Source organism: Rattus rattus, chromosome 12 (assembly GCF_011064425.1).
Source record: "Rattus rattus isolate New Zealand chromosome 12, Rrattus_CSIRO_v1, whole genome shotgun sequence".
NCBI lineage: Eukaryota > Metazoa > Chordata > Mammalia > Rodentia > Muridae > Rattus > Rattus rattus.
In genome coordinates this window covers 64,154,038-64,172,253 of record NC_046165.1, presented here as the reverse complement: position 1 = coordinate 64,172,253, position 18,216 = coordinate 64,154,038, and the positions used below count along the sequence as shown (strand labels likewise).

General features: G+C 41.5%; 1 protein-coding gene across 2 annotated transcripts in view; it reads right to left on the bottom strand.

Annotated features, from left to right (window-relative positions):
* The window catches only part of Nup58 (nucleoporin 58), a 48,557-nt gene extending 39,489 nt beyond the window's left edge, over window positions 1-9,068 (bottom strand). The window contains exons 1-4 of one of the 2 annotated variants that reach the window (XM_032918332.1): window positions 8,798-9,068; window positions 5,559-5,701; window positions 3,247-3,396; window positions 1,889-2,026 (exon numbers count right to left, since the gene is read on the bottom strand). In XM_032918332.1, the coding sequence (XP_032774223.1) occupies window positions 1,889-2,026; window positions 3,247-3,396; window positions 5,559-5,701; window positions 8,798-8,898 (532 nt within the window). In that variant the 5' untranslated portion in view covers window positions 8,899-9,068. The remainder of the gene's footprint in view (window positions 1-1,888; window positions 2,027-3,246; window positions 3,397-5,558; window positions 5,702-8,797) is intronic. The other variant, XM_032918331.1, reaches the window with a different exon arrangement.
* Window positions 9,069-18,216: the final 9,148 nt, after the last annotated feature.

The following is an 18,216-nucleotide window of genomic DNA, read 5'->3' as shown; positions in this document are numbered from 1 at the left end:
TCCTGCTGCTTGATATTTTGGAATTACACAATTTTAAAACAATCTAATATGAATTTATAAAATATAACTGTGATATTCCTTAACTGTTAAGTGTTAACTACATATTCCCAAGTTATTCTTTTTTAAAAAAAACTCGTTTAAAAACTAAGCAACCTTTATTTACTTATTTAAATCTCACCTCACTGGCAAAAAGGTTCAAATGGACTACTGTTAGTCACAGTAATTATAGTTATAAGCCAACTAGAATTTCTTGCTGACTAATCTATTTTGCCACAAACCAATGCATTCCTACAGTGGTATGTCTGCTACTGGACAGTCTGTTTTAAAAATTGAGAAAATGTGATGTGATAACTAAAAACTAGATTTAAATTGTGGCAGTGACTAAAAGAATAGTTAAATAAATATTATTATGCTAGGTAACCCCAACTCACAATCTGTAACGTGCCAATATGGGAAACAATTCTTGTCCCAAGCACTTCATGAAAGTGACACTCTACCTGCAACTCTTTTTTAAAAATGTTTTTAAAAGATTTATTTATTTATTATGTAAGTACACTGCAGCTGTCTTCAGACACACTAGAAGAGGGCATCAGATCTCATTATAGATGGTTGTGAGCCACCATGTGGTTGCTGGGATTTGAACTCAGGACCTCTGGAAGAGCAGTCAGTGCTCTTAATCACTGAGCAATCTCTCTAGTCCCACCTGCAACTCTTAAAGTCAATGGCACTTAAGTTAGCAGGGGCATAAAATAAGCATTGAGCACTGTGTCAAGAGTCCAAGAAGTGGTGCAGATTTGGCTGAGAATCCTCTGCTTTCTGATTCCGTGAGATGTGAAGAAGACAGGAGGATGCAAGCTCTTGTCAGCATAGGCAGCACTGCCCAGCTGCTAAGCTGTAACCTCTGCTATACTCCCTTTAAAGGAGCTCAAGTTGCTTCTATCTAGAATTTGGCTACAGGGATAAGAAAAGCAAATTCAGAGTGCTAGGAGGTTATAAAATAAACTCTTGCCTCTCCTTTTCATTTTACCATCATTTTGATTTCATACAAATCTGTGTGAAAAATGTTCACATGCTTATTCTACAAGCAGGCATGATACAGTCATTATATGTCTGGTCACTGGAAGGTGTTTTGAGTAAATACAAAACTAGAGAATAGCAAAAACTAGCAATCACAGGATAAGGCAAATTTGAACACTACCAGATTTCTATAGGTTAGCCTGGCCCACTCCTTTCCTTCCTTTGAACTGCCTGGCTCTTTTCCATTCCCTTGATAGAAGACAAAAATTACTAGGTTCTTTGGCAGAAACAACTAGGCCATGCTTTTCCTCCTACACGACCAAAGGAAAAGCTATTATAAATGGGCCTAAGAACACCATGGTTCCTATATTTAAATATTCTAACTGGTAAACCATGGAAACTCCTGAGGTTATATACTCGTACATGAAACAATTACAATGTCTTCAAATAACAGGAAAGCTTTACTCACTCTCAACAACACCCTCTGCTGACTTCTAGAATGAAAACCACATTAAGAATACAGGTCTATATGGCTGTAATACATGAAGTTAGGATGTAAACCTTTCTTATAACTCACATTAAACAAGCATCACCACTGAACCACACCCCCTGCCCAAGACAGTTGAACTGACATTTACTTAAAAGACAAATACCTGTGGAAATTTTCTAAATCCTTCTTATAATAGGCTCATTGAGGTAAACGAACGACATGTTCTAAAATATGGCTAAGATGTCCACTTATATAGGAAATTACTTTGGTTTTCATATTGAAAGAAAAACATTATATGAAAAAGTATTCTTTTTAGCAAGCTAAAATAAAGTAAATGTAAATACAAATATTTACTTTTGAAAAAGGAATACTATTAATTACCTGATGTTGCTGTGTTTCCGCTCTGGAAAAGTGAACCTCCCAAACCAGCTAAGGCCCCCCCTAAGGAAAGCCCTGTTGATGCTGCTGTAGTTGTGGCTGGTGTTGCTCCCAAGTTATTCAACGTAAATCCTGTGGATGCTGAAAGTGAAAGAGAGAGAGATGAATAGCCTTCACACAGAAACAGCACTTTAAAACCCCAGAGGGAGGGCTGAGAGATGGCTCAGCAGTTAAGAGCACTAACTGTGGGGTTAGGGATTTAGCTCAGTGGTAGCGCTTGCCCTAGCAAACCACAAGGCCCTGAGTTTGGGCCCCCAGCCGGGACAAAAAAAAAAAAAAAAAAAAAAAAAAAAAAAAGCACTGACTGCTCTTCCAGAGGTCCTGAGTTCTATTCCCAGCAACAACATGGTGGCTCACACATCTATAATGGGATCCAATGCCCTCTTCTGGTTTGTGTGAAGAAGGTCAGTGTACTCATATACATAAAATAAATAAATAAATCTTAAAAACAAAAAACGAACAAACAAACCCTCAGACACATCTGAAACCACTTGCCCAAGGAAACTTAGGAAATACTCGGAATAAAGAGTAATACGAGTTTCAAGGCAGAAATTAGTAACTCTCCCATTTCCCCCTCATCCAACAAAATCCCCTCCTCCCTTGGGAACTATTGCAATGGTACCCAGCAAATAATTCTAAACAACAGTATAATTTTTAATCCCAGCCAACAATTCTACCTTTAAAAGTAAATGAATCATGAACTAGGTAAGTTTATAAATGTCTTTACACTTTCTGCCATCAACAGTCTCTTAAAAACAAAGAAGATAAAAACATCTCTACACTTCACTCCTCTGACTTGTTATTTTTTTTTTTTTTTTCCTTTTTTTCAGAGCTGGGGACCGAACCCAGGGCCTTGCACTTGCTAGGCAAGCGCTCTACCACTGAGCTAAATCCCCAACTCCTCTGACTTGTTACTCTTAGTAGAGACCACATTTCAAGTCATAACAGCTTTAATAGCCAATGCTAACTTATTTTTTCCAGATAGTCTTGTCACATAGACAAGCCTTGCCTTGAACTCAAGATTCTCCTGTTCTCCCTCGCAAATCATAGGTGTGGACCACTAAGCCTGACTCTGAAAAGTCAAGAATTCAATAGGACAAAATCAATTAACTATTCAAATAAATTTCCCAAAGTATAGTTGTCCTTTAAAAAATGTTTATGCTTGTACAGTAAAACAATTTACTCACTTAACCATCTCCCCAGTCCAGAGATGTTTAATTTAAATGGCTACTGCTATTTTCTAATTGAAAAAAAAATTTAATATAACCAACAAATTCAGTTTTTTTCCCATTCTGTCTCACCTGCGGGAGCTGATGTCAGAGCAGACGAGAGAGTAAGACCAGTAGCTGTGGTAGAAGTGACGGGCAGGGCAAACGGTGTGGCAGATGCTGCAGGTTTGCTGAATCCTAAACTAAAGCCTGTTGTAGATGCAGATGTAGTAGCTGTTGTTCCTGTTTCAAACAAACAAACAAAAAATCTATTTTTATCTTAATCATATAAATGATATGTTGACTTTAGACAGTATTTTATGTCTGTGATCCTTTTCTCTACCATAAGAAATAGGATAGAGATACACCAGTTGGGACTAAATCATGCTGAATACAAAAACTTTGGGTTAAGAAAGAAATGCAAGATGGGTGTGGTGGCTCGAGCCTTTGATCCCAACACTCAGGAAGCAGAGTCAGGCAATTTCTGTGAATTCTAAACCAATTTGGTATATTGATATGCATATACTAAGTTCCAGGACAGACAGAGTGACACAGTGAGACCCTGTTTCAGAAAGTGGGGGGACCACAAAGAAAAAGAAATGTAAAAACAACCACTCTAAAACTGTATAATCAATTTCAGTTCCTTCCCTAGCTTGCCTACAATGGCTACAATAGCACTTATTCCCTGTACTCCCTTTGCTGTCAACAGAAAAACAGCCCCTCCTGTCCCACCCAGACTGTACTCCTGGAGACCCCCTCTCCTGGACTCCATCCCTATCAGCACCACGTTCTCTCCCCACTCCTCCTTTCCAGGCCTTGCCTGTGCATCTCCTTCCTGCACTGCTCCCAGAGTTCTCTTGCTGCTTCCACCACTGAAGGCTCCAGTTTCATCAACAGGTACAGGAATCTAACCCTAGCTGCCACCAGCGTCTTTGGTTTACTGAGGCAGTGTCTTGCTAAGTAGGCAGAGCACTCCTACCGTGTTAGCCTCCCTAGCACTGAAAGAGCAGGCATGCACACCACACCCACTGTGAGCCTAAATCCCTGCCTACCTGAATCCCCTGGCTGGTAGACCTTGGTGTCCCTCTGAGTCATGCACCTGACCACAACACAAAAGCCTGCACACACTCACTTTAGCCAAGTCAATCACTCACGGCAGAATCCCTGATACTTTTTCCTTCCTTTGCATTGCTTTAGTTCAAAATCTTATTATTAATTTTATTTCAAAAATATTGCTAGATTACTAGCATCCTCAAAAACATTGTGAGACCACATAGGTAGTTTTAGATGTGGATTTATGTTCATTGCATTTTAGGTATGTGATGCTTTAGTGGAAAAGAGACTGTGTGACAGTCTTAGAATCAAGCCCTGGTTGTCTCTGTAAGCTGTTAACAGCCCTGTCATACCTTTTAGTTATCTGTAACATCACAGAATCATGGGGTGGGGAGCATACCTCTCAGCGGAAGAGCACTTGCCTTCGTGTTTGTGAGGTTTAATCCTTGCTGCTGATTTTTTCTCTTAAGGCAACTAGTGAAATTTTTGGATCCATATCCAAAACTACCTATGTTTAAAATACATCTATAACTTACACAGGCATAACATTGAAGCATTCAGGTTTTATATAACCAAACACTGAAAGGTTTTTGAAAAACAATTATATGGGCTCCATACAAGTTCTTTACAATTATTCTTCTTTTTCCTACTCTGAAATAGTTCAAGAGGAGAAAACCCACAAGTCATTAGAAAGGCAGAGTTTGCTCTTCTCAAAACTTCTTACCCAGAATTAATTGTATGGTTGTAGCTGCTATTCCCAGACACAAAAAGACAAACTGAATGATCAATAAAGATGGTTTCCGGGGTTGGGGATTTAGCTCAGTGGTAGAGCGCTTGCCTAGCAAGCGCAAGGCCCTGGGTTCGGTCCTCAGCTCCAAAAAAAAAAATAAAATAAAATAAAATAAAATAAAGATGGTTTCCTTCTAGATTCCACCTTCAGAGAATGATACTTAAAATAAGACTGATATATGTATTATAGCAACAAACACAAGCGTTTTCCCTAGAGAATAAAAGGTGAATAAGGAAAGACTTGAAGCACACAGTACTAAAGCTGGAAGGTACTATCTACCACTCAGAGACTTTCAAGAACGACACTTTTTTCTATTTTAATATCAAAATGTAAAACAAATTGGTAAACTGCCTTAAGCATCTTTACTAAAGAAAAAATACTGCATTATATAATTTACAAAAATCATCTTGATTCATGCTTACGACTTTCCGATGCTTCTCTTGAGCTGCTCCCTCTCCCACACAAACATCCAATTCCAGTGATGGTTCTTAAATAAAGACAGAGGACGGAAACCAGGAAAGAAATATCTCATTTACCCTGAGGACAAGACCATCCTCCTTACCTGCACTTGTTCCTCCTAGAGTGAATCCAGTGCCAGGCTTAGATCCAAAGAGTCCTGTTCCAAAACCACTGGCAGAAGTAGAAGTAGATGCTGGTGTCGCAGAGCTTCCGAGAGTTCCGAAGTTGAGCCCCACAGAAGGTGTGCTTGTTTATTGAAACAAAACAAAACAAAGTCTGCTATGGCTAATACATACTTTGGAAAAATAAAAAATTAACTGCTTAAAATTGTTTTCTCTCATAAAATCTATGATCCAAAAGACATTAAAAGAAATACGCCTAACAAATTCAAACACCGTCCTTTTCTCGTTAAAAACAAAACCAAATGTAAAGTTTATCTTAAATAAAACAATACTGAACCTGTGAGCTATTTGGGAGGCAAAGCAATCCCACCTTCTCGGCCTGTGTGGGCTACACAGCACACTCAAGGACAGTCTGGGAACCTTACCGAGACCACCCCTCAAAATTTAAAAAGCAAAGTGTGGCTTGAGAGCACTGTGTGCAGCAGTAGCACTTGCTTAGCACGTGCACCACTGGAACTTCACTCCTACAAAAGCAAGGAACACAAGACTGGGAAAGCACACTCCACAGGATGTCAGCTCACAAGGTAAGAATCAACAGAGAACACAATGCTCTCAAGTCTTCACTTGAAACCTCGTATGCACATTTTAAATGGCCCACGATGATTGTTTTCCCTTTGAACTACTTGATAGCAGTCCACACTTCTAACTATAATAGTTCAACAAGGACTCACATAAAAAGACATACATACGTTACTCTAGGTAGGTTACTGCTGCCCCTTTACTGTTATAGTATCATATCCTCTGTCCAGACTGTGCTTACAAAAGAAACTCTTTACATAGCTTCTGGAAACCTAAATAAACAACAGTTGGTAACAAGAGGGGACTGTGAAGTTCAAAACTTTATTGTTCATCTCAACCCCCAGAGGTCCAAATTGGATACGTACAGGGAAAGATTATAAAAATGACAAAAGGTTTCAACAATTTGACACCTCGAAAATCATGTAAGAAAATTAATAGACTATAACACATAAAACACAATGGGAAATCTTACTACTCGTGGTACATATTTATTACTTCCAATTCTGCCACTTCTGAAAGTCAAAATCACACCAACCACAGTAACATGCTTGTAATCCCAGTTATTCAGGAAACTGCAATTTTCAAGCTTGCCTGAGCAACTTAATGAGGCAGTCTCAAATCTTTTTTTAAAAAGGGGGGCATCTAGAATTGGTGGCATAGGTCTATAATAACAGCTACTTACCCAAGTGGCAGGATTGTCAAATCAAGGCCTACCCAAGTTTCAAGTGAATTCTAGGTCAGCTCAAGACTTCTGAGTCTGCCAGGAAATAAAGTATAGAAAGAGCAATGGGGTACAGTTCCCCAGCACTGCACTTCCACTGTGTCAAGACCTTCATTCAGTGCAGCATAATACTTGTTTTAAAACATTTAAAAAGAGGCTGGGGCATGGCTCAGGGATGGAGGCTTGTCTACCAAGCACAAAGCTTCAGGTATAATCATCAAAACACACACACACACACACACACACACACACACACACACACACACAGAGAGAGAGAGAGAGAGAGAGAGAGAGAGAGAGGTTCACCAACCACCTGCAAGGTGATGGAGAGAAGATAGCTCTGATTTAACGTACAGCCATTTGCTAGCTAAATTAAGACAACCACAGTCCTGGTAAGAATATCACGCTCCTTATTTCCAGGAACCATCAATCCCACAGCGAGTCATAAGAGCTATTCAGTCTTCTGCACACCCTGGGAGCCCAAGAGGGAAAGCCGCAATTTAAACACTGGAAATGTAGACTTGCAGTAGGGAGGCTTGAGTAGCAGATGATGAGCTTCTTCAAGAACTAGAACTTGGGGGTTGGGGACTTAGCTCAGCGGTAGAGCGCTTGCCTAACAAGCACAAGGCCCTGGGTTCGGTCCCCAGCTCCGAAAGAAAGAAAAAAAAAAAGAACTAGAACTTAGGATGGATGAGTAAAGGCAGGAGTACTCTATTGTATTAGTCTCCCAGTGACTTAAAACAGAAAGTATTGTATTTCATATAAATATATATTTATATTTTTATAAATATATTAAATGTATGGTCTGTTTTGTAATTATTTTTAAGACATGTAATTTAAACTAAGTAGAGCTGGAGATGGATCAGTGTTAAAAGGTCAAGGTAAGATTCTCAGAGGCCTTACCATGGCTTCTGGCCTCAGTAGCACACGGAGGTCTCCAGCCCCAACCCTCCCATTTTAAATTTCAAACCTGGTAACTCACAGTGGGCCTTAACTAAGTGTGTGTTTGGCGGGTAGGGGGTCTGGTCTCTGAGGGCAATGCACACCCATGATGCACAGATGAATGTAAAACGCCCACGCACTAGACAGTATAGGTAGTGAAGCTAAGAGAGCGTATGCAAAAATGTAACTTAGCAGGGGCAGTCTGATAGTACTGTTATTTTGGATGTGCTGTATCTAACGGGACTAGAAAATAAAAGAGCTTTCATTAAGTCTACAGCCTTTTTAGTCAATATCCACATTCTTCTTACATTTCAGGAGATACCTGTCCTTCAAGTACACATTTCCATAGACTGAGTGATTAATTCTTTCACTGAAAGAGCTTTCTGGAATCCCTAGCTATTCATGTGTCGCTACCTGAATATATTGCAGACGAGAAACATATTACTTAGGCTTGTAGTGAAAGGAAAAGACCATGTGGACGGTTGTAACACAATGCTTTACGATGCTATGCCAATCTGTATGTGGCACAAAATAACTATGATAAATGCCATAAAAGCTTAGAGATGGGGTCCTGTGGCACAAAGGCTTGAAACAAACCACCGTTAACGTTCAAAACCTTAAATACTGTAATGAAATCTAAACCACTAAGGGATTTTTTTCCCCTTATGTTCTACATATTCTTCTGTTCCTAAAAGCCAGCAACAAGCTGTCGTCATTCATTCAACACCCATTCTGTCCCTGAGCCTGAGGTGTCGCGTAGGCGCAGCCGCGATGCCAGGCCGCTTCCAGCAGTCAGGCCCACTCCGTGTCGTCACGGCGCGCCTGGGGATTGCAGATCCCCGGCAGCAGAGGTCCCCTCCCCGAACATTCACAGCCCTGCGGGGATCGTAAGGAAGCCAGGCAGCCTGAAGGCAGGCCTCTACATGCCGATCCTCGCGGGAGAGCACCACAGTACCAAAGGCTAGTCAGCACGGTTACCTAGACGCGCCGAAGGAGAATCCGCTGCCTGTGCCGGTGCCGCCGGGGGCCACAGTGGTGGAGCCGAGGGTCCCGGACCCAAAGGAGAACCCCGTGGCCATGGCAGCCCTTGGCGCGAAGCCGTCAGCAAGGGTGAAGAGGCCTAGGACGCTTCTGTCCCTTCACTTCCGAGGAGGGATGTGCCACATTGCTATCGCCCAGGGAAGACCAGGCGGGAAGTTCAACCCCAAGCAGAGGAGCGGCGAGGTCGGAGGGGGGCGGGACCACACGCGAACGCATGCGCAACACCGCCCGCGCGGAAAGCACTAGAAGCGCGCCCGCCGCGCAGGGGACCCTGGGATCGGAGTGGAGGCGGTACTAGTGTGAAGCAGGGCGGATTAGGTAAGGTGGACGCCCCGCCTACTCTCTTAAAGAGATAAGCCTCTGACGTGCCCGGAGATTCTCGCGGTATTTTGTGTCTTACTTCCTGGATGAAGAACCTCAAGTGCGCCTTTTGTCCGGCCTCCTGTCAAAAACCAAGCGTAAAGTTCTAGAATTGGGGAGGACCTATGTCTGAGTTTCACTGGGGCCACTGCACCCGAGAAAAAGAGGGTATCTACCTTTTGAGTGTCTGGAAATTCACGGGTTTTAATTTACACACGCTTCGGGGCAGTACCCCATGGTACTGCTAATTTACGCTTCCTGCGCCGAGTTCAGCAGGGCGGAGTGACACTGCGCCCCAAATCCTAGTGGGCAGAGAAAGGGATGAGTGCCATTCTTGGGGACCTTCCCTGATGGCTGCTTCCTGGCCATGTGGCTTTCCCACAACTTGAGTTATTTACTGGAGGAACTGTGGAAAGGATAAGGACAGAAATGAGTGGTCTTAGTTAGAACCTACGGGCACCCGGAGCAACATGGACACCAAGAAATGCTTCTTAGCGGTGGTCTGGGGGCGCTGCCGTCATGACATGACTCTAATTCTCTGGCGGGAATTGGCATACTATTCCTGCCTGCGAGTGCGTTGCCTAGCAGCCAAGTCTTGTTCGATGAAGTTGATCCCAAAATCAAATCCCTCAGATTTATTCTAAAGCACAATCTTTTCTCGCCATGGTAGGGATTCAAACAAAAGCCCAGTGGCCCCTGAGTATGGCACTCACTGCTCTTTATATGACAAATCCTTGGAACTTCTTTTCTCACAACTCCCCCATAATTCAGCATTTCTTTTGTGTTGACCTACAGTTGGCTGAATCAGAACACCCTCCAAATTCATTATCTAGCCCTGTCCTCTCCCCAAAAGCTTAAAATGATGAAACTCTCTTCCTCAACATTTCCCTTTGGGAGGTCACGAAAATTAGTGACGTCAGAGGTGTGTTTGGCACATGATGTGATGTCAGCCACGAACCATGCAAACTACAATAAAGACTAACCTGGCAAGATATCTTTATTGGTGCAGTAGTGGCATGAATGTCCCAGAAAACTTTCCTTTTGACTGAAAAAATTAAGAAGAATCCAGATTTTTATAGAATGATTCCAAAACTTGATGTTACCAAGATAAAATTAGCAAGAGCTACATGTCTGGCTCTTAAGACTCATAAGGTTAGTGGGACGGAATGATTATTTTAAAATATAATAGAATCTAATATGCCCATGGTCAGAAAAACAATATATCAATCACTTTCAATAATTCTGTAAATCACAACTTTAAAATTCAAAGTTTACTGAAAAATTTCAACCTGACTCTAATAAAAGCTTATGGGCGAAAAAAGCTTCAAAGGAGCCATTCAAAACAACAAGAAATGTCATCTTAATCAAATTTTCATATATTCATGTTTGATATATGGCAAAGGTCAGCTATACAACAGTGATAATTGACCCATATCCCACAGGGACAAAACAACTGGAATTTTTGATCAATGGTATTATATCGCATGTTACTGGATACATCAAGTTTAAGACTGGACCTTAAAAAGTCCGTTCCCCCTATTAACACTTCCCGATTGTATGTAATTCTGCCCCAGCAGCATGAGGTGTTGAGAGGTGCTACAGTTACAGTGTGTGGAAAGTTAACTGAAGAGGGGTCTCCATCTATACCTTCTGGAGAAGTCCCCACCATGCTGAACTAAGATTTCATATGGTGAAATTATTATGGTGAATTTATTTTAAGTTTGTTTGTTTGTTTATGTATATGAGTACACTGTGGCTGTCTTCAGACACACCAGAAGAGGACATCAGATCCCATTACAGATGGTTTTGAGCCACCATGTAGTTGCTGGGAATTGAACTCAGGACCTCTGGAAGAACAGTCAGTGCTCTTAACCTCTGAGCCATCTCTCCCACCCCAAGCAGGGTGAATTTCTTGATTGGTCAAACAAGATCTGGGTGGGATGTGTTGTTTGTGCCCTATCTGGAATGAGTAGGCATTTGTTTATATTTCCTCAGGAAAAAATCACACAGCACCTAGGCTAGTGTAAGCAACAAAGCTTTCTCCAAGGATCATCTAAGTACTCTTTGTCATGACATTGCAAATATTTTTATTGTCTTCTATTTCCTTACGCAGATCTGCATATGGTTTTTAGTAAGCTAAACCTGATTATATAATCAATCCTTTATTGCTCCCACCACCTCATAAAACAGTTTCTTTTTTTTTTTTTTTAAGATTTATTTATTCTATGAAAGTGCACAATATCCGTCTTCAGACACACCAGAAGAGGGCATCAGATCTCATTACAGATGGTTGTGAGCCACCATGTGGTTGCTGGGATTTGAACTCAGGACCTCTGGAATAGCAGTCAGTGCTCTTAACAGCTGAGCCACTTCTCTAGCCCCCATAAAACAGTTTCTTATGTGCTCCTTTACTGTGATTTTAATTTAATTTAATTGGAAGATCAATTATCGGAATTATTTGAGGTTCATTACGGAGGCATATTGCACTAGCAAGGATCTGGTTCTTGCTGCTTACTATGAAGTCTTGAGGCACGATTAGCTCCAGCCCATTTAAACACCATTTACCTCTTGAATGCTCCTGGACTAGATAACTGAAATGAATCCAGACTAGAAATCTGCCTAATGGCATTTTCATGGTTATAATGTTTCCAACACAAGCACTCCGTCTCCTTCTGTTCTCATTGTCAAGGTGGATTTCCTTCCCTGGGGCACTGGATTCTATGAGTTTCTTTCTGTCTAGGGCTTTATGTAGGTGAGTCTTCCATTGGATTCCCACCTAAAGTGGACCCTGCCCTTGGGCTTTGATTGGGCATCTAAGGGGGTATCAACACAGATAGTAACTTACCTGACTGACATTATATTCCTGCAGAATCAGCAGCAGTATCACACATTCCTCCATATCTGTGTATGTCTTTGTATACTGTCTTGCCAGTTATTTAATTCTTCATAGAATTTGATTTTATATTTTCCACTACTTGAGGTTTTGTTTTAAGCAGAGTGATTTTTGAGCTTCTCATATTACCATAAATGGAACTTTAATATGGATTTTGAAAAGCGAGTCAATATAGAATGGCTAATAAGACTGCGGACTATGGAGTCAGACTGTCTGGCTTTATGCCACAGCTCTTGACTTTATCTACTCTGTAATATCAGACAACTTCATTGTATTTCATTTTTGTCATCTTTGAAACGAGAGAAGTAACAGTACTTTCTCCATAACACTGATAAGATACTTAGCGTCCTTCCTGTCACCTTATAATCACAGTAGACATTAGCTAATATCAGTCTTGCTGGCAGAAAATTTGGAAGAGAGAAAATGTTAACTATCAAGAAACAAGAGGGGGGGTGATGAACAGATAAGACAATAGTTTGAAGCAAAATGTCATTAAAAGTCTTGAGGTGTATTATACAGTGAGTTTGCTTTTCTGTATTCTCAGTATTTCCATTCTTTTCAGAGCTCTCTCTCTCTCTCTCTCTCTCTCTCTCTCTCTCTCTCTCTCTCTCTCTCTCTGTCTCTCTCTCTGTGTCTGTGTGTGTGTGTGTGTGTGTGTGTGTTTGTGTGTGTGTGTGTGTGTTATACTGTTATACTAAGACTGGTTTCTGGGTCTTCTTATATATTTACTTTACATCTCCACCATGAAGTAATGTCAATTCAATATCCTCATTGCATTAGCAATATATTTGTAGACAGAGCCAGGCATGGTGGAGCATTACCACAAGGATAAGAAATTTTCTTCAAAAACAAAACAAAAAGTAAAAGCTTACTGTTGAGGCTGGAAAGATGGCTCAGTGATTAAGAATACTGGCTGCTCTTCCAGAGGACTCTGGTTTGATTCCCAGCATCCACATGGTGGCTCAAAGTTATCTGTAATCCTATTCTCTGGGGATCAAATGCACTTTTCTGGCCTTCATGGGAACCATCCATACGTTTGGTACACATGCATACATGCAGGTAAAACACCCATATACCTTTTAAAAGGTATGTGAGTGTGTGTGGGGTGTGTGTGTGTGTGTGTGAACACAACTGTGCCACACAACATCTGTAGAGGTTTTAAGGATTGAACTTGGGTTGTCAGAGTTCTGTTGCAAGCATTTTACCCATGAAAAGTACCATTTCCTAATTACAAATGTGAAACTTCTTAGTTCATAAGTCTTGGGTAACATGGAACAGGGCTTCTCCACCTCTTCATCACTGCCATCTAGGGCAGGACGATTTTGTTCTGTGGACTTTTCTGGCACATTGCAGCTGGCCTGGACCTATAGTTGTGGGTAGTATTCTGCCAGCCCAACCAACAAAATAAAATGGCTCCAGATTTCACCAGACATCCCATGGAAAGAAAATGCTTCTAAAAGGGAAAAAAACAGATATTGCCGAATTCAGTATTCGGACATTTGCCCAATGATGAACTAGTGAGTTCTAAAATGGATTTAAAAGTCTGTATATGCATATAAAACTGCTGTGTTAACTTTCCTCAGGGAGATGTGAGTGATAGCGCCACACTTCAGATAAGGCACAAGGACAGACCCAAGGCTGGTTCAGGGGGACAAGGAGAGTGATTGGAGGTTGAGCTACAGACATGAGATGTTGGTGATCCCAAGAAACTATATCTCCAAATGGCTTCACCTGAGTTTGCATGATAGTTGCACTGATGGAACATCCTTTCCTCTTAGTCTCCCACACTTTATACTCTGGCACCACTAAGACCATGTACAGTGGGACAGAACCATATGCAATTGAACACACACAAGACAGTGGCAGGAAGCTCAGTTCAGCTAATCACATACAACAGCTCCTGTTTCCCTGCAAGGGTCCCTTGCAGGTGTCATGTTGTTGTAAAAATATAATAATAAAAAAGAGTATAGTTGTCTTTTACCCCGCTGGGTCTGCGCTGCGGAGCCCTAGATATCTTGGTGGAAACACATCCCCATTCCTCGGCGGCCCAGTGTCTCTTGCCGCCACACACTTTCCTATACTCAAACCCTCACATAAAAGAACACACAACACAATAATCTTAGACACAATTGATAAGATATAATTGCCCTTAAACATACAAAGCCGGGGTTGGGGATTTAGCTGAGTGTTAGGCGCTTGCCTAGCAAAGCGCCAAGGCCCCTGGGTTGGGTCCCCAGCTCGGGAAAAAAAAAAAAAAAAGAAACATACAAAGCCCGGTACCATCCATCCCTTAGGAACATTGATAAAAACCTGTAAATACACAGAGCAGAATCTTAACATCACCTGCCATGGCTTCTCACTCTCTCTCTCCCCTGTCTCTTCCTCTCTGTCCTAGTCTCCTCTTCTTCCTTCAAACTTCTCTCCCGTCCATCCTTCCTTCTCCTCCAATGACAGGCCTCCTTCTATCCTGTACCTGCCCCTTACCTGTACTTTATAAATTCAATGGGGAGGTGGTTCTGGTGAAGTCACCTGAGTAGTGACCAGGCAGCTGTCCTTGGGGCAGTGGAATTAGCATCAAAAAAAAGATAACTTCAGGGCAAACCACAACATTGTCACAACTGCAGTCACTGTGCACAGAGGACGACGTTCTATAACAACCTTTATTTTCACAGTGGCATCAGGCTGTGAGTACATCTTTTGTGATCTTTGCGGCCAAGAGTCAGTACTTGGGAGATAACACAGGTCTATAGATAAAGGAGCACTTTAACTTAAGATGCTACGCGATGACTTTTTATTTGAAAGACATTTGTCATGGCTAGAGAAATGGATTGTCAGCTAAGAGCACATGCTGCTCTTCGAGAGGACCAGTTTCCAGTATAGGCCAGGAGGTTCACAGCCTCCTGTGACTCCAGTTTCAGGGGAGACGACACCCTCTTCTGATCTCTACCATCTTGTTTTGTAAAATCCCAAACCTTTGATTTACCAAATGAAGACTCAGGAGTCAGACGCTGGGGTGAAAGCCTGCTAGATCAGAGAGGCAGAGAAAGCACCCAGCAACCTTCCTGCTCCATGGAAGCCCCAGAAGGAAAAAGCTCCTCTCCTTCTCCATGCTGTCTTAAATGCCCTTCAACTCTTTCTGTTTCCTGGGTTTTCTTCTGTTCACTCCCTGTCCTCTGGTTGCTTGCTCCACTTCCTGACCTAGGGTCGACTTTATTTAGCTCTTGTTTACAGAGAGCTCTTGGGTTAAAGTTGTGTGCTCAGGGCTGAGCCATACCACAAGAAACAGTTTTTTTTCAGTTCACAACCTCAGGGTTTACAATGTGATCAAATATCCTGCAACAACACAGACAAACACATATACATCAAAACAAGATTAATCATAAAAAGGTTTGAATATTACTAATAAATAATAGAAATTCAACTTAAAGTTAAAAGTGGGAAAAACAATTTTTAAAAGAGAAATTTACAATATACTCAGGAAGATAGGGGCACTGGAGCTGCAGGTCCCCCGCGCTCCAGACACTGCCCGGGACTGAAGGGACCGGATCAACAGTTCTCTGCACCCAAATCCCAAGGGAGGGAGAGCTAAACCTTCAGAGAGGCAGACACGCCTGGGAAGCCAGAAGAGACTACACTCTGCCCACATTTCTGACTCCAGAGGAAAACACCTAATGCCATCCAGGACCCCATGCATCTGGGTGCGTGGGGGCCCCCAGAAAAGGTGGCGCAGGCCCTCCTGGTTGCCGCCCTCACGGAGAGCTCAAAAGCAACCCCCCAAGAGCAACTTGAGCCGCGGGACCACAGGTAAGACCAACTTTTCTGCTCCAAGGGACCTGCCTGATGGAATCAGGACACAGGCCTACAGGAACAGCTGAAGACCAGTAGACAGGAAAGACTACACGCCCAAAAGCAGAACACTCTATTCCCATAATTGGCTGAAAGAAAACAGGAAAACAGGTCTTCAGCACTCCTGACACACAGGCCTATAGGACAGTCTAGCTAGCCACTGTCAGGAATAGCAGAACAAAGTAACACCAGAGACAATCTGATGGCGAGAGGCAAGCGCAGGAACCCAAGCAACAGAAACCAAGACTACATGGCATCATCACAGCCCAATTCTCCCACCAAAGTAAACACGGAATATCCAAACACACCAGAAAAGCAAGACCTAGTTTCAAAATCATATTTGATCATGATGCTGGAGGACTTCAAGAAAAACATGAAGAACCCTTGGAGAAACGCAGGGAAAACATAAAGGCCAAACAAGAAGCCTATAGAGAGGAATCACAAAATCCCTGAAAGAATTCCAGGAAAACACAATCAAACAGTTGAAGGAATTAAAATGGAAATAGAAGCAATAAAGAAAGAACACAGGGAAACAACCCTGGATATAGACAACCAAAGGAAGAGACAAGGAGCCGTAGATACAAGTATCACCAACAGAATACAAGAGATAGAAGAGAGAATTTCAGGAGCAAAAGATTCCATAGAAATCATCGACACAACTGTCAAAGATAATGTAAAACGGAAAAAGCTACTGGTCCAAAACATACAGGAAATCCAGGACTCAATGAGAAGATCAAACCTAAGGATAATAGGTATAGAAGAGAGTGAAGACTCCCAACATAAAGGACCAGTAAATATCTTCAACAAAATCATAGAAGAAAACTTCCCTAACCTAAAGAAAGAGATGCCCATAAACATTCAAGAAGCCTATAGAACTCCAAATAGATTGGAACAGAAAAGAAACTCCTCCAGTCACATAATAGTCAAAACACCAAATGCACAAAATAAAGAAAGAATATTAAAAGCAGTAAGGGGAAAAGGTCAAGTAACATATAAAGGCAGACCTATCAGAATCACACGAGACTTCTCGCCAGAGACTATGAAAGCCAGAAGATCCTGGACAGATGTCATACAGACCCTAAGAGAACACAAATGCCAGCCCAGGTTACTGTATCCTGCAAAACTCTCAATTTACATAGATGGAGAAACCAAGATATTCCATGACAAAACCAAATTTACACAATATCTTCCTACAAACCCAGCACTACAAAGGATAATAAATGGTAAAGCCCAACATAAGGAGGCAAGCTACACTCCAAAAAAAGCAAGAAACTAATCGTCTTGGCAACAAAACAAACAGAAGAAAAGCACACAAACATAATCTCACATCCAAATATGAATATAACAGGAAGCAATAATCACTATTCCTTAATATCTCTCAACATCAATGGTCTCAACTCCCCAATAAAAAGACATAGATTAACAAACTGGATACACAATGAGGAACCTGCATTCAGCTGCCTACAGGAAACACACCTCAGAGACAAAGACAGACACTACCTCAGAGTGAAAGGCTGGAAAACACATTTCCAAGCAAATGGTCGGAAGAAGCAAGCTGGAGTAGCCATTCTAATATCAAATAAAATTGATTTTCAACTAAAAGTCATCAAAAAAAGATAAGGAAGGACACTTTATATTCATCAAAGGAAAAATCCACCAAGATGAACTCTCAATCCTAAATATCTATGCTCCAAATACAAGGGCACCTACATACATAAAAGAAACCTTACTAAAGCTCAAAACACACATTGTACCTCACACAATAATAGTAGGAGAGTTCAACACCCCACTCTCATCAATGGACAGATCATGGAAACAGAAATTAAACAGAGACATAGACAGACTAAGAGAAGTCATGAACCAAATGGACTTAATAGATATTTATAGAACATTCTATCCTAAAGCAAAAGGATATACATTCTTCTCACAACCTCATGGTACTTTCTCCAAAATTGACCATATAATTGGTCATAAAACAGGTCTCAACAGACACAGAAAGATAGAAATAATCCCATGCGTCCTATCAGACCACCATGGGCTAAAGCTGGTCTTCAATAACAATAAGGGAAGAACGCCCACATATACATGGAAGTTGAACAATGTTCTACTCAATGATAACCTGGTCAATGAAGAAATAAAGAAAGAAATTAAAGACTTCTTAGAATTTAATGAAAATGAAGGTACAACATACCCAAACTTGTGGGACACAATGAAAGCTGTGCTAAGAGGAAAACTCATAGCTCTGAGTGCCTGCAGA